Genomic DNA, 16,322 nt, shown 5'->3' with positions numbered 1-16,322 from the left:
AAATGGAAATGAGATAGTTACTGGAAAATCATGAAGTTGGTGATTTGTTTTCACTTTCAGTTCTCCTTAGCACTACCCCATTTCAATCAAACCCTTTTCTATATCTTCTCTTCCCTTTCACTCAGTCATTAGCAAATTTCTTTCCAAACTTCTTATGCTGGCAGATATAACTCATAATTTCCCATAGTAATCTCTACAGCCAGGCTCTATATCCTTAGAACTTTCTGGGTGACTGACTTACAGTGCTGCTAGATCAACCACCAGTATATGATAATTTCCAGCCTTTGAATTTCCACTCTTATATAGCATCTGCATTATAATTCTTCCTTCCTCTGTTGAGGTAAGTATACTTATTTGAGCGAAGAAACACTCTTGTCAAAAACTCTTGTCTATCCGGGAGACTCTGGATAGAAGCATGGTAAAACACAAAGTCCCATAGGTTTAAACCATCTTTGTTATTGGCTATAAAGAAAGTCATGAGGTAGGAACTATTATTGATGGCTAAGAACTTTTCCTTGGAGCCGAATCATTACTACAGTTCAAAGGCGGATTTACAAGTCATACTCATTTGGTTACAATGATGACAATGGCTCACATTTAATATATATTATCAAGTTCCAGGAAGGTTTTAAGTACTTTGAAACATATAAATTATTTGGTTCTTAGAAAGACCTATGAAATAGCTATTTTCCTTATCCCTATTCTATCGATAAGTATTCTGAGGCACAGAGAGATTAAATTCCTTGCTCCAAGTCTGTAAATAATCTTGGATTCTAATCAAGACAATATAACTTCATATTTTGGCAATATAACTTCAGAGTTTGATGCCTTAACTATTTCATTCTGTGAGTACATTTCTCTAGGAAAACATAGATTTTTTAACTGGATCCAAATTTGCAACAATTCAGCCTGATTGATTTCATAGAAGTCTTTCATTTTATCTCTTTTGGATAAACTTGAAAAGCTTTGCTATAGTTTGAGTCTGGATATCCCTCCAAAGCCCCATGCAGTCATGGGGGCAGGCTTCTAGAGTTTGTGATTGATTCATAGCCCAATGCTTGGATTATGGATATGAGTGCTACACATGCCCTAGGGGTGAATGTAGACTATATACAATATAAGGGACAGGAAGAGTCTTGTGTGCTCCTCTCCCTTTGCTCTTGTTGATTTTGCTGTCTTTTGCCACCATGAACTATTGCTTCTCTGCCATGTGCCACTCTGCCTTGGAGCTAACTGATTATGGACTGAAATCTCCACAAGTTGTAATCTAAATAAATCTTTCCTTCCTTAACTTTGGGTGATGGGTATTTTGTTTCATCATTGAAAGAAAAGTAACCAAAATGAGCTTTAATCAACTGATTGCCTAAAATAGCACAATTCTGGGGGAAAGATGAGGAGTTCAAATTTCATTTCCATATTTGCAGCTCTCTTTGGCACCTGCTGAGCAATTGTGCACTAAAATTCCTCAGGAAGACAAACATACTAATGTTGACATCTAATTCAACTTCCCCTGGTTCTCAGGTAGAGACCATTGGAGATGCTTACATGGTAGCCTCAGGACTCCCAAAGAGGAATGGCAGTAGGCATGCAGCTGAGATTGCAAACATGTCCCTGGATATCCTGAGCTCTGTGGGTACCTTCAAGATGCGGCATATGCCAGAGGTACCTGTCCGAATTAGAATGGGCCTGCACTCAGGTAAGAATGCCCATTTAAAGCAAGACAAAATATTCCTATGTACCTGAAGAAAGGCTACAAATGAAGGAAGAAGTGATGTGTCTCCCCTGATTCTTGACAGCTGGGTTAACAGGTGTCTACAGCTACATATTTCCTTATGCCTGGTTAAGTTTACCATATTTCTAGCATCCACTCCACTACAGTGGGCACCATCCCTTGTTGTAGGTCCCAAACATTTTCAGCCTAATCTTTTAGTACATTTCTGTGTTTGATCATATTATAAGATCAGCAGGTATATGCTGTACTTAGTCCAATTTAATTAATTAATATCTCAACTCCTGAAATGTTTTTTTTTCCACACTAATCACCACTTGCTTGAATAACTTCAAGCTCTCCCTCTTCGCTGCATTTTCCTCATTTAACTTCACAAATTCACAGGTAGCTTGACAGACATCCCACTTGGCAACACAGACATGGTCCCTACCAGCCCTTCTTGCTGGTCTCTACATTTCTCGACTCTTTCTCTTTACTTTGATTTTCTAGGCTCTTTTGCTTTTCTCATCCTTTTCATCACATTTCTACCAAACTTCTTAAAATAATGAATATCACTCACTATGCAATATTGAATATACTCTGCATTCCTTCTTTAGTCTCTTTGCAGTCTGGTTTTAGTCCTCATTACTTTTCTTAGTCTTTGGCTGCTCTTACCTCTTTGCAGCATTGGCTATTCAAGACAATCTTCCCTAACACCTCCCTTCCCACTTCCAAATACTGCTTATTTCCCTCAATTACTGGTTCTATCAGCTCTTTTGTCATATACAACTTTCTAAAGAGGTGTTTATTTTGTTAACTTGGCTCCAACCTAGGAGCCGTGATTTATTTTCTACCACATCATCCTGGCTTTTATTTTTTACTACTGTCTGATAATTCCTTTAGTTTCTATCTGTCCCTTAAATATTGGTATTTCCCAGGATCCTATCTTAATCCACTATTTCATGCCCTACATGCCCTTCTGGATAATTTCATTTTTGTCTGTCATTGAACTATCAATTGTATGCTGATGGTTCTTAACTCCATGGCTTCAAGACAATTTTCTCCCCTTAAACTTCAGTCTTGTGTATTAGGCTTTGTGCTAACATTTCCATCTGAATATTCTACGTGCTCCTCAACTCAACACATCCAAAACACAATTACTTTCTTCCTGTGCAAACTTTCTCTTCAGGAAATTATATTATTTCAGTTAGTGTTGCCACCATTGACCCAACTATCTCAGTTAGACTTCAGAGTCACTTTTGACTCCTCTCTCACTCTGACTTTCAACTAATTACTCAGTCTTGAACATTTTACCTTTTAAAACATTTCTAGAGTCTATCTTGCCTCTCCTTAACTTTCACTAACTAAGACTGGGTCAACAGCATTTCTGTCTTGGATCTCCTCAATAGCATTATTTCACTTCCCACTCATGGCCTATCTCCATCCATGATTTATGATTTTCAGTGAAATCTTTCTCTCTCTCTCTCTCTCTCTCTCTCTCTCTCTCTCTCTCTCTCTCCTCTTACCTGCTTGTCTGCCTCCTCCTCTCTCTTTCCTTCTCTCTCCTGTTTTAGTATATTCTTTTCTGGTTTAGTTTTAGTATGTTCTTTCATTAGACTTGACAGCAAATTATATGTTATTGTATTTTATATCTTAAGTGCTTATCACATAGCAGGTATTCATATTATTCTTTGAGAGAAAATCCGTCATCTCTCATTCATGCTCTAGTTTTACAACTCCAACACTCTTTCAGCACATTTCTGGTTGAATGAGTCACAATTATTTCAAATTTAACATGTTGAAAATTTCAAGTCATTGGGTTCAAAAAACCAGAATAAATGCAAAAGCAGATAATTTTCTAATGGTTCTTAATCAGAGAGTCAGAAAGTTTGTTGATCTACTTTCCTCTTCTTTTTAAAAACTTTTTGGCTACCCACTTTCCATAATTACCTCCTTTTCAAGGCCTTGTGTTTGGATTGCTTCAAAAAGCTTTTAATGTGTTTCTATCATTTCATTTTTCCTTTTTCAATATATTCTATACATTATCATGAGAAAAGAAGAAACAAAATTTTTGTCATCTAACTCTCCACTCATCTAATTCCCTAGTGGTTCAAGGTCCTACATGTTGTACAGCTAACTTAATCCAACATTATATTCAGCTTTTCATCCACTGCCTAAACTTACAGACTGTTTTATCTAAGAGCTTCCTGAACTTCTATACATGCTAAGACCAGACAGAAATCTTTAATCTATGTCCTTCTGTGTATATTCAAATCCTACTAACTCATCACGATCCAAACCAAATTCTGTCTTCCTCACTGGACCCTTTTTGATTGAGTCAAAAAGTACTAATAAGTACCTCCTCCTGTTTTCTAGACTATATAGGACTTCTGCTGTACTATTTATCTTTACTTGATTATCTGTTATCTTGTATTGTTGTTGCTTTATTGCATTCTGTGGGGTATTCTCTTCTCTTCAATTATATTTTAAAATCCTGGAGATCTGAGACCATATATTGCATTTCTGTTTTTCTTCCCTTGGTGCCTTGCTCAGTGCTCAGTGTTTGCTTTCCAATGAGAGAGAAGTGAATTAAAATAAAAATGTTTTGCAGTTATTATTTTTATTCTCATAAGAAGTAATATTTTGAAGCAAAACATTAATTTTTTTTTTAATTCAGGAAATTTTGGATTGGAACAATAGAAACCAGAAAGGTAAAGTTGTAGATACTGCTGAACTGACTTTTCAGTATGGCTGTTAATGTGTTTTCAGTTAGCCTGAACACTCAAACCAGCCATATTAAAATTAAAGAACAAAAATAATTCTAAGGAAAAATAGAAAAGTTCTTGGATTATCTATATGTATTGCTCTTCCATACCACTAACACAGATAATTGAAAGTCAGCTCTACTTGTTTCCAGATTTTCCAAATATTTATCAGTGGTTCTTCATAGGTATAGTTTGGGACACATGGATATTTATGAGAGACTTTTCCAACCCCAAGCCATTTGAAAGAGTCTCATTTTTCCTTGTAGAAAACATGTTTGGATCCTGAGACCCCTCCTAGGCTTTCTTGGTTTGACTTTGATACTTACTTGTCCTTGTTGGCATAGAAAACCAACTTAGATATAAATATTACTTGGAATAAAGGTATAAATCAAGAAAGCAGTCATACATACATCATTATAAATTTCCTTTCCCTTAGACCAAATATTTTAGTGTCAATTGTAAGTTTTCCTTCAGATTTTTGGAGGAATTTGATGGCAACTTTAATTCTTTTATACAGCTACATTCTTTCCTCTTACAATGTTCTTCTATTACTGTTGACGGCATATCTGTTGACTGTAATTCCAACCTCCTGGTACTCTATAGGGCCAGTTGTTGCTGGAGTGGTGGGCCTCACCATGCCCAGATACTGCTTGTTTGGAGACACTGTGAACACGGCTTCTCGGATGGAATCAACGGGGTTACGTGAGTACCTGAAGATGAATGAAATAGTATCATCTAACTATTGGGAAAGTGATTCCTCTTTAAAAGAGGAGAAGTGAAGCAAGGTAGTTTATGTCTTAATGTTTTAAAGAAAAATAAAACGTAATTTTAGAAGATTAAATACTTTCTTGACCTCTAATTGCAAGCCAGTAGAGGTGATGTTGGACTGAACTCCCTTTTTTGTTAGAGACATAAAGCTGTAGCTAAGTGACACTGACAGAATCAGTAAGTTGATCAAAGCTACTTTAAAGTCTTTTGGGTAAGGAAAGAATGGGCTATCCTGATAGGTTTGGGAGATTCGTGTTGAGAAAACAACTAGGTAATAGATGGAAATTTGACATTTTTCAAGTAGTTTGTGAAGGCACTCATGCCAGCTGCTTCCCAGCTGGTGGCTGTTTGATGTTCTAGTAATCTTTGAACTAGATCGGACCTCTGGGAGTTCTGGCTTCATCAAATAACCCTCTAGAATTAAGCTAGCAGTAAACCTTTATCCTAAGGAGTTTGAAATTATGAAATAATTAATTTAAACTTGCATGTATATAAAAACCCTTAGCTTCTGTCAAAACATGCATACTATCAAAGATACCATTTTTGGGCTGGGAATTTAGGTCAACGGCTTACGCACCTGCCCGGCAAGCATGAGATTGTGAGTTCAATACCCAGTGCCAAAACAAAAAATTTTTTTTCTTCTTCAAAAATAAAACCATATAAAAAGTTATGCCATTTATCTGTTGTTGGCAAGATGCTATCTCCACCCTTTCTTGGTCATTTATGGCCACTATTGAGATAATATCTTACAATGTATCTTACCTAATTGTGGTTGAGCCAAACAGTTTTTCATCCTATTACAGGAAAATCTAGTGAGCAACATTGAATTCTATATACAGTTTTATGAATTTTGTTTTCAAATGAAAGAAGCCAGTTAAGCTTCTAGCAGCTCTAGCTCTGGTAGCTACTATGCAAGACAAGCTCTTCCTGAAATTCAGCAATATATTCAAACTAGTCAGTGATGATAGGATGCCCTGTATTGCTGTGTGTGGTGCCCTTTCTGACCTCACTCACGTGTAGAGACTGGTTTACACAATGGCTTCAGTCTTGATCTCTCTCATGCAGCCATGATTAAGGAGGCAGCACAGAACTTATAAACTATCATCAGAATAAATTTCTGACATTTTGGAAAGTCTTCAAACTTCATAGGTAGAGCATAGACCATGAAAATAGTCATCTAGAAATTGATGTGCAAATATGACTTTGTATATGACTGCTCTTGAAGTGCAACTGGGGCCAAAATGAAATTGTCATGGAACCACAATGCAGATTTGGCACAGTACTCCAGACTGATGTAAGCTTGTAGAAGGCTCAAGTCTTACTGTGGTCTGTACCAGGGAAAACCATGTATTTCACATTGGAAATATAGAATTGAGAACATAAATTGAACTTTGAGAATATACATGCCAGGAGGAAGGAAACAGAGTGCATCACTCACAACATGGATTTATTAAGTACTGGCTATGCAAGGAAGGCAGTGTGAAGTATACTAACAAGCATATGTGTGCGACCTTTTCATTGTAGGAGCTGGTTAGCATGCTTTTCTAAAAGCTAATAAATGTGAATCAAGTATGGCATTATTAACCTCCACAACTGACTGGAGGTTTCTAAAGTGGTAACCTCTAATCTCATGTCAAATACGAGTCTAGGACATGTAATATGTCTTTTAACAACAACAAAAAAATCAACTTCATCAGTACCTCTTTTGTGTTCAGTTGAATCTACTAAGCTTTTGGAATGGAAGTGACTGGTGGCCTAGCCTTGCAGTGATTTTTCTCATGAACCAGTTAGGTAGTGATTAGTATCAGCAATCTCTTTCCTTACAAGCAGGTTCACTCTACTGAAAACCTACTAGAGAATTGGCACACATTGGATTGACAATGCATATAGTGGTAGTTCATGTGGCTTTTAGGAATAGGAAAACATTTTTGAGTTTTGGGTGACCATTAGTCAGTAAGGAAGACTCAAGCAACAGTGATGTACTGAGCTATTCATAGAAGAAACGTATACACGTGATACAATTGTTAAGATAAAAATTTCCTTCAGGCAGGATGTGTTAGTATATACACTTAATCCTATTATACTTGGAGGCTGAAGCAGGTAAGTACCAGCCCAACCTATGCAATTTAGCAACATAGTAAGAACCTGAAAAAGACAGAGCTGTATTGCTGTATTTTTAGCTCACATTCAAGGATCTGGGTTCAATATCCAGTGCTTCAAAACAAAACAAATATTTCAAATTTCAACTATGCCTTCCTACTCAGATTGTAATCTGCTTCTAAAAGAATGTTTTGTTTTCAAGTGTGTATGAGACAAATCTTATTCTTTTATTTAAGACTTAACCTGAACAAGGTGTCACTTCATAGAGTGACAGTTTTCAGAAAGGTCGAGTATCTTGCCTCAGTCAACAAATAATTATTTTCATTACAGAATCACACATAGGTTCTACACAAATATTAACATCACAGTTCCCCATGTAAAGCACTTATCCGATGTTGGTTGGAAAGATATACATGCTTGTGTGTACACAGCTAGAGGAACTCACCCAAAGGACAGCAATGAATATCAAGTCTTCACAAAATGTGAAGACGGAAGTCTTGGGACTTTTCACATTAATATTTTAAGTATAGCTCTATTGTGTGATAGTTTTAAGGGTGCATATGGGAAAGACAAACTTTTGAAACTTAAATAAGATTATATGAAGGTTGGGAACTCGGATTCTGAAGCCAGAATTCCGATGGAGGAGGTCATATTTTAGCTGAGAGCATAGTGATGGTTGCTAGTTTATTCATCTCAATTTTCAAGTTATATTAACACTTTTCTATTGCATGGCCTTTCATCTAAGATAGTATCTAGGAGGCTGACAGGTGCTATAACTAATGCCTTATTTGAGCCTGGTCAGAAGGCCATGACTTCCTCTTTTCTTCCTGTGAAACCTTAATTATGCTCACTTTGTTTCAGGAATTAGTTTAAGGTATAGTAAACTTTGCATTTGGGATATTAATTCCTCCATGATTTTAACAATGAAAAGGAGTTAAAGTTATGTCTTTTCTTGTTTTACAGCTTACCGCATTCATGTCAGTCTTAGCACTGTTACAATTCTTCGAACTCTGAATGAGGGCTATGAAGTAGAACTTCGAGGAAGAACAGAACTCAAGGTACAATATTCTTTTTTTTTTCCTTTTTATTGGCACCAGGGATCGAACTCACGACTGCCTGCTTGCAAGGCAGGTGCTTATGCCGCTGAGCTAAATCCCCAGCCCCAAGGTACAATATTCTTTTGTTTTTGGAACTAAGCCACTTGCACACATCTCCTAGAGAGACCATGGTCTGCAAGAAGAGCTTACCTGGCCGTCTGAGAGTCAGAGCTATAATTTAGACAGATTCTCCCACTTCATTTGGACTTTCTGAAAGATTGACCCTTTCTGCCTCAGCTTTTTTTTTTCTTTAAAATATGGCTTAAATGAGGAGGCTCATTGAGACACCTTACGCTTTCTTCAGACTATAAATTGTATCTTTTTTCCTTAAAGAACTCCCTGTAATTTGACTTTACAGTGAGCTGAGATATTATTTTTGTTATCTAACTCTAGTTGCACTGCTCTTTGGCAGTGCTTGAGATTGTTTAATAAGCTACAGCATTGTTGAGTTTGTGTTTCTATTTGCCTGCTCAGTGGTCACTCTTTCTGACTTATTCACATTATTGGTCTGCTGTTTACAGAGCTTTATGTCTTTCTCCAATGTTAAGGGTGAAAAAGTCAGATTTCACAAAAATCAAACAGGATTTCATTGTACAGTTCACAATGGCCTGAACTCCCTTTGTACTCCCTTTGTAGCCCAGGCTGATCTCAAACTCACAGAGATCCTCTTGCCTCAGCCTCCAGAGTGCTGGGATTACCAGTGTGTGCCACCATACCCAGACCCCAAAAACTAAACATTTTGTAGTGCATTTTCTCTCTGCTGAGGATATAAATTGACCTTGAGTTAAGGATTAGAATAATTTTCCTTTTCCTTTTTTTCCCCTGCTATTTGCACTAGAGTATTCCCATTTTCTTTTGCATGATTTCAGGTTACTAGCTGAAGAAATCCTGAGGATCTGATAATTTAACTTCTAGTTTTAAGAAACCCTGAGTATTTGATAATATAATTTCTTCATTTTTATATAAAGAATCAAGGTCCAGAGAAGTGAAGCAATTTGAATAGAGTTGTACAGTCAGTTGATAGCAGAATCAGACCAAAATTCAGAAAGCCTAAGTTGCTTCCATGATATACTACATGAAGGTAGTTTTCTTACTGATTATTCTTGGATAAAACCAAAGCAGGGCAATGGCTGATATGAAGTTGGTTTCTGTCTTTGAGATTCTTTTTATAAATGGTGGCAATTTATGTGTATCTAGATTTCTTTAGCTAAATGTTAGAAGGCCTGATGCTGGTTGACCACTTCCTTGTTTGAGTAGTCTTAATTATTTTCATCCAATAGTTCTTTAGTATCCTCAGAAGTTAGAATGAGTCACTTACAGGGGAACACAGCTCTTTTGCCACCTCCACAAAGAATTCCCACAGTGGGATGATTGTATAGATATATTATTTTGGTAATAAATCAGATTGCCCAAGGCGTTTGTGATCCCTCCATACATTATGGTTTTTTGCAGCAAAAGGGGAGAAAGACAGCTTGGTTTCCCTGAAACACTTCCATTTAAAAGCTGAAGAAGTGCTACTTTTGAAGCAGGAAATAAAATATATAAATTCTCATCAGAAGCATTTGCATCTTTGGGAATTTCAAGTACAAAATTAGAACTTACTTCAATAGGGATGTTTGTATCGTTTTCCTCCATTCTAGAAAATCTGAAGACAATCAACAAGTTGGATAGAAATACTTCTCATAATGTGATTTTGAGTCTCGGTTATTAGGATAGCAAGGGCCTTAGAGGGAACAGAGACTGAGAGGAAGACACAGAATGAAGAGGAGAGCAGGGCACCAGAAGAATGGACAATGAGAAAAAAGAAGAGGAAAGAAAGAATCAAAGAAAAGAAAGGAGAGATCTCTCTGTTTCTTTAATTTTCACCTACCCACTAGAGACAGGAATTGCAAATTCCATAGTAGGGTTTAAGGTACAGAGGTTTTTAGCCTACTGGGGACATGAGGTATATCTAAAGTAAGACCATGTTACTAGCACATTTCAAATATTCTGATATAATATTTCCACTCTTCATTTGTTCTATACTGCTGAAAACCAGAGTTATCCCGATATATGGAGCAGAAAGAAACACACTGGATGATTTCCAAGTTGATAACCAGAAATATTTTTCTTTATAGCTGGCTGCTACTTGAGATTACTCTTAAAGCCTCTTTTCAAGGGCTCAATCTTTAGATCCAGTAGCAATCCTTTTTCCCCACCTCATCTTCTTCATGGGAGTGATGACACTTTATAAAAACTTCTGTTAACAGAATCAAACATGTGGATTGGATTGGGTGAGAGAAGAAAACATAAGATAACCATAGTAACTAGATGAGTAACTAGATGAGTAGAGAACATAACGAGACCAATGTAAGTGAAGTAGTCTGGGGAAGGAATCAGTTAAAGAGGGGAAGATTGGCCTTGCTGGGAAGTTGTCCTACTGCACATGTCAACTGCCTCTGGTACTGTATTGGCAATAATTGTCAGTGGCTAATGGGCCAGTTCTGATTTATAAATATCTCTCTTCTGATGGGCTAGTGATAAGTCAGTTTATTACTTCTTCACTTACCTGAGTTCTAGTTTAGGCACTGTTTTCTGGTAAGTTTGGAATTCCTTGCTGAGATTGATATATATATATATATATATAAAACAATTATACTTTCTAAGGACTTTTGGATAGATTTGCATTCTGGAAATATTTCCCAAATACTTGTTCTCAATCAGTTTATGTTGTTTTTGATAGAAGTGGATACTTCTTGACTTTGTCTCTGAATTCTGGAGTTAAACAGTATTTGGCTCTTAGATTCATAAGTATTAGTACTGTTTTATGATTTTTTTCCTCTCAATTAATTCTACCTTTACCCTCAATCCTACATACACACTCATCAGTTGAGCTAAGAAATAAAGAGATTGTATTAACAGAATCAGGAAAACTTTGTCTCTAATCCTTGTTCATCAGTGGTTCAGCGTATGATACTTGACAAATAACTTCATTGTCTCTGAGCTTCTGTTTGTCTATCTTAAGGTCTCTTCTGACTTTTAATTATTAGGAAGTTCATTAAAATCTCCAACAGTTCTTCTTGGCCTCTAAATGTGACCCTGATGTTAGTATGTTTGAAAAGCTATGTGGTGAAGAGTGAAGAACATTTAAAGTTAGGAGTCTAGTGTAACTAGGTTTAGGTCCCAGCTATTCTTACTTTTGCAAATCAGTTAATATCCATGAAACTCAATGTTTCCATGTGAAGAATTAGATTAATAATAAAACTACATTCCAGGACTTTTTGAAAATTGTATAGGATAGGAGGTGCCAAATTTTCTTAAAAGTATTATACACGTCAGGTGTGGTGATTCACGCTTGTCATTCTAGCACTCTAGGAGGCAGAAGAAGGTGAATCACAAATTTGAATGTGGGCAACTTAGTAAATTAGTGAGACTCTGTCTCAAGATACAAAACAAAGAGGTTGAGTATGTATGTAGCTCAATGTTAAGGCCCAAGCTTCAAGTTTATGCACTATCAAAAAGTAATTTCATATCAAGGCAAGATGAGATTATTTGGGAGATCTCTGGGACAGCCAGAAATTCATACTGGATCAATAAGTTTGCCTGATGTTTTAAAAAATTAAAAAAAAATTATTTTTTAAGAGGGTAAAATTAAACATAACAAAAGAGAACAAAACAGATCATAAGAAAACAGTGTAAGAGCCACAGATTTCAAAGCGAGACAACCGGAGATCTTCACTGTCTATCACATTGTCTCTTGTTTTCTTCCAAATAGTTGTCCATATCTTCACATACAATGAATTCATACAAAACAAAATAGTATAAAATTGATCAGAAAAGGATGATGAAGGCATTTTAAGTCTTCAAGACCATACAATAAGGAAGTCAACAATGGATGTCATAGAGACTCTCATTCTCTTCAAAATAGCTGTCCATATCTTCATGTGTGTTGAAATTAAACAAAACAAAACAGACTAGAATCACTCTGAACAAAGAATAACAGTATTGTTCGAATTTATATCATGATGCTACAGAATCAGCACTGGATACCTTAGTGACTCTTTTTCTTCAAAGTAGCTATTCATTTATTTCATCATGCATTATTTACTTGATTCTCATAAACTTTTTAGAAGTTCTATGTATGCATGAGCCTATTAATGTATACCTATCATTTCTGTATTAGAGGGAAAAACAAAACAAAACAAGACAAAACAAAACAAATTCCTAGAAAAACACTAAATGAAAAAGACATATAAACAACAATAGCAAAGAGCCTAAAACACTGACAATATAGGCCTTTAAAACAAGGTTGTATGAGCATAACAAGGATTGTTATTTTACATAATGATCTTTAAGAATTCCTGAGATTACCATACAATAATATGCACAGTTGTTCCAAACATATGAATTTTAACTGTTTTGTTCCAAAGACTTATAGAGTTTGTAGCACAATCATATTAGCTGTCCTGTTTGTTTATATAATTTTAGATATTTTTCTTCTGTTTTCCATTTTCCTTTTCCTCATTTCCCCTGAGATATTATTTTTCCCCATTAACCAGATTCTTATCCTTTCACTGTAATTATTGAGTTTTTTGTACCTAATGTACTTTTACCATTTCTTATTCTAGGGAGACTACATGGTATTTACACATATGAGTTTGATTTATGTCACTTATCAGTATGGTCTTGAGTTGCATCATTTACTTATACATATTTCAATGTGATCATTCTTTATAGCAGAATGACACTCCATTGTGTAAAAATACCACATCTTTTTTTATCCATTCCTCAGTTGATGGGCATTTAGGTTGTTTCCAAGATCTGGCTATTATAAACTGTATTGCTATAAACATGGGTGCAAACATATCACTGTGGTATGATGTTTTCAGTTCTTCTGGGAATATGCCAGAAGTGGAATAGTTAGGTCAAATGGGACTATCAATCCTAGCTTTTTGAGGAATCTCCAGACTGACCTCCACAGTGGATGCACCAGTCTACACACCCACCAACAGTGCAGAAGAGTTCCTTTTTCCCTACATCCTCTCTAGCATTTGTTGTTGGTAGTGTTCTTGATCCTGGTCATTCTGTCAGGAGTGAGATGGAACCTCAGTGTTGTTTTAATTTACATTTTTATGATGACCAATGATGCCGTACATTTTTTCATGTATTTATTTGTCATTTGTATTTCTTCATCTGATAACTGTATATTCATGTCAGATGCCCATTTTTGGAATGGGTCTATGAATATTGGTGATGTAATTTTAAAAAATTGTTTATATGTTCTGGACAGAAGTCCTTTGCCTGAGGGACCTTACACTAAGATTTTTGCCCCAATTTTTGGGTTTTATTTTCATTATTCTAGAGACTTCTTTCGACATGCAAAAACGCTGTAATAGGACACAATCCCAGTTATTGATTCTGTGAAGTATTTTGTGTGTGGTTTGATTCTTGTTCGTGAATTCTCTACCTACCCTTATGTCTTCAAGAATTCTACCTACTTTGTCTTCCAACAAATTTACTGTTAATGTTTTAATATTTAGATCTTTGATCCATTTAGACTTTAGTTTAATACATGGTGATAGGCATAAGTCTACTTTTAGTTTTCAACATATGGAGATCCAATTTTTCCCAGCATTTATTGAAGAGATTATCTTTCTTCCAGTGGACATGTTTGTACCTTTATCAAAGATAAGGTGGCTGAGTGTGTTGTAGTTGTAATTGTGTCTTCCAATCTATTCCATTGATCTTCAGGTCTGCTTTTATTCCAGTACCATGCTGATTTTTATCACAGTAGCTTTGTAGTATAATTTCAAGTCAGGGGTTGTGATGCCTCCTGCCTTGTCTTTGTTGCTTAGAATTGCCTTTGCTACTCGCAGTTTCTCCTGGTTCCAGATGAATTTTAGGAGTGATTTCTTAAGGTCTGTGAGGTATGCTATTGGCATTTTGATTGGGATTGAATTAAGTGTGTGTAACAATTTTGGTAGAGTAGCCATTTTCACGATGTTTATTCTTCCTATCCTTGGAAAAGGGATGTCTTTCTATTTTCTGAGGTCCTCTTCGATTCCTTCTTTCAGAGTATTATAATTTGCCCTGAGTAGATATTTGCCTCTTTTGTTATATTAGTTCTTAAATATTTCACTTTGTTGGATGATATTGTAAAGTGTGTAGCTTCTCTTACTTCTCTCTCAGTGGTTTTGTTGCTAGCGTATAGGAATGCTATTGATTTTTGAGTGTTGACTTTGTATCCATCTACAATACTGATTTTATTTACTACACCTAGGAGTCTATCAATGGAGTTTTGGGGTCTGCTATGTAGAGTACCATATCTTCTGCAAATAATGATAATTAAACTTCTTTTCATATCTTTATTCCTTTTATTTCTCTCTTGTCTAATTGCTCTGGATAGTATTCCCAGCACTAAATTGAAAAGGAGTAGTGATAATGGACATCTTTGTCTTGTTCCTGATTTTTGGGTAAAGGCTTTTAGTTTTGGGTCATTTAATATGACGCTGGCTGTTGTTTTGTCCTAGATGGCTTTTATCATATTTAGGTAAAGACCATCTATTCCAATATTCTGCTTTTATCATGAATAAGCTTTAGACCTTATCAAAGCTTTTTTCTGCATCTGTGGAAATGATGTGGTTCTTTTTTTGACTATATTGATATGGTGGATTACATTTATTGATTTGTGTATGTTAAACCATCCCTGCATGCCTGGGATGAATCCCACATGGTCATACTGTATAATCTTCTTGATGATTTGCTGCATCCTGTTTGCCAATATTTTACTGAGAATTTTTGCACTTATGTTTATTAGGGAGGTTGCCCTGTTGTTCTCTTTTTTGATTGGGTCTTTCTGAGGTTTTAGTATTAGAGTAATATTTGCTTCCAGGAATGAGTTAAGGAGAATTCTTTCCTTTTCATTTTCATTGAAGTGTATGAGGAGTGTCGGCATTTAATCTTCTTTGAAATTCTTATAGAATTCCACAGTGAATCCATCTGGATCTGGGCGTTTCTTTGTTGGTAAGTATTTAATTACATTTTCAATTTAATTAATTGAGATTGGGTTATTCAGCAGTGTTACATCTTTTTGATCCAGCTTTGCTAGTTCATATGTTTCTAGGAATCTGTCCACTTCTTCTGTGTTATCAAGCCTATGAGAGTAGACATTTGTGAAAAAAGTATTGATGATCTTCTGTATTTCCAGTGTCTTTAGTGATTTCATCCTTTTCATTCCTTACTGCATTCATTTTTTTTAGTAAGGTTGGCTAGAGGTCTTTAAATTTTATTTATTCTTTCAAAGAACCAACTCTTTGATTCATTGATTCTTTGTATTGTTTTGTTAGTCTTTATTACATTGATTTCTACTATGACCTTTATAATTTACTTCCTTCTTTTGGCTTTGGCTTGACTTGCTCTTCTTTTTTTTAGATGTTTGTGGTGTAGCATCAGTTTGTTTACTTATGTTTTTTTTTTTGTTTTCATTATGTGTATGTTCACTACAATAAATTTTCCTCTGAGGACTTCTTTCATTGCATCCCACAGGTTCCCATAAGATGTATTTGTATTTTTGTTCGCCTATAAATATTGTTTAATTCCTTCTTTACTTTCCTCTGTGACCCGCTCTTTTGTTCAAGAGTGTATTATTCAATTTCCATGGGTTTGTGGGTTTTTTAGCATTTCTTTTGTTAGTAATTTCTAGTTTCATGGCACTATGATCTGATAACATGCATGGGATAATTTCAATTCTTTTGCATTTACTTAAGTATGTTCTGTGGGCTAGCGTATGGTCTACCTTGGAAAACATTCCTTGTGCTGCTGAGAAGAATGTATTGTCTGATGTTGGGTGGAACACTCTTTATACATCTACTAAGTCCATTTGTTCACAGGTGTGATTCAATTCTG

At 35.7% G+C, this 16,322-nt stretch overlaps 1 protein-coding gene across 1 annotated transcript in view; it reads left to right on the top strand.

The window, feature by feature from the left end:
* The window catches only part of Gucy2f (guanylate cyclase 2F, retinal), a 127,377-nt gene that overhangs the window by 99,910 nt on the left and 11,145 nt on the right, over positions 1 to 16,322 (top strand). The window contains exons 16-18 of the mRNA XM_003467578.2: positions 1,522 to 1,696; positions 5,077 to 5,175; positions 8,305 to 8,399. Of these exons, the coding sequence (XP_003467626.1) occupies positions 1,522 to 1,696; positions 5,077 to 5,175; positions 8,305 to 8,399 (369 nt within the window). The remainder of the gene's footprint in view (positions 1 to 1,521; positions 1,697 to 5,076; positions 5,176 to 8,304; positions 8,400 to 16,322) is intronic.

The sequence above is a fragment of the Cavia porcellus genome, unplaced genomic scaffold, assembly GCF_034190915.1.
Source record: "Cavia porcellus strain 051 isolate PalLab524CR breed Dunkin Hartley unplaced genomic scaffold, mCavPor4.1 scaffold_3, whole genome shotgun sequence".
NCBI classification, from domain to species: Eukaryota; Metazoa; Chordata; class Mammalia; order Rodentia; family Caviidae; genus Cavia; species Cavia porcellus.
This window is presented reverse-complemented; position numbering and strand designations above follow the sequence as displayed.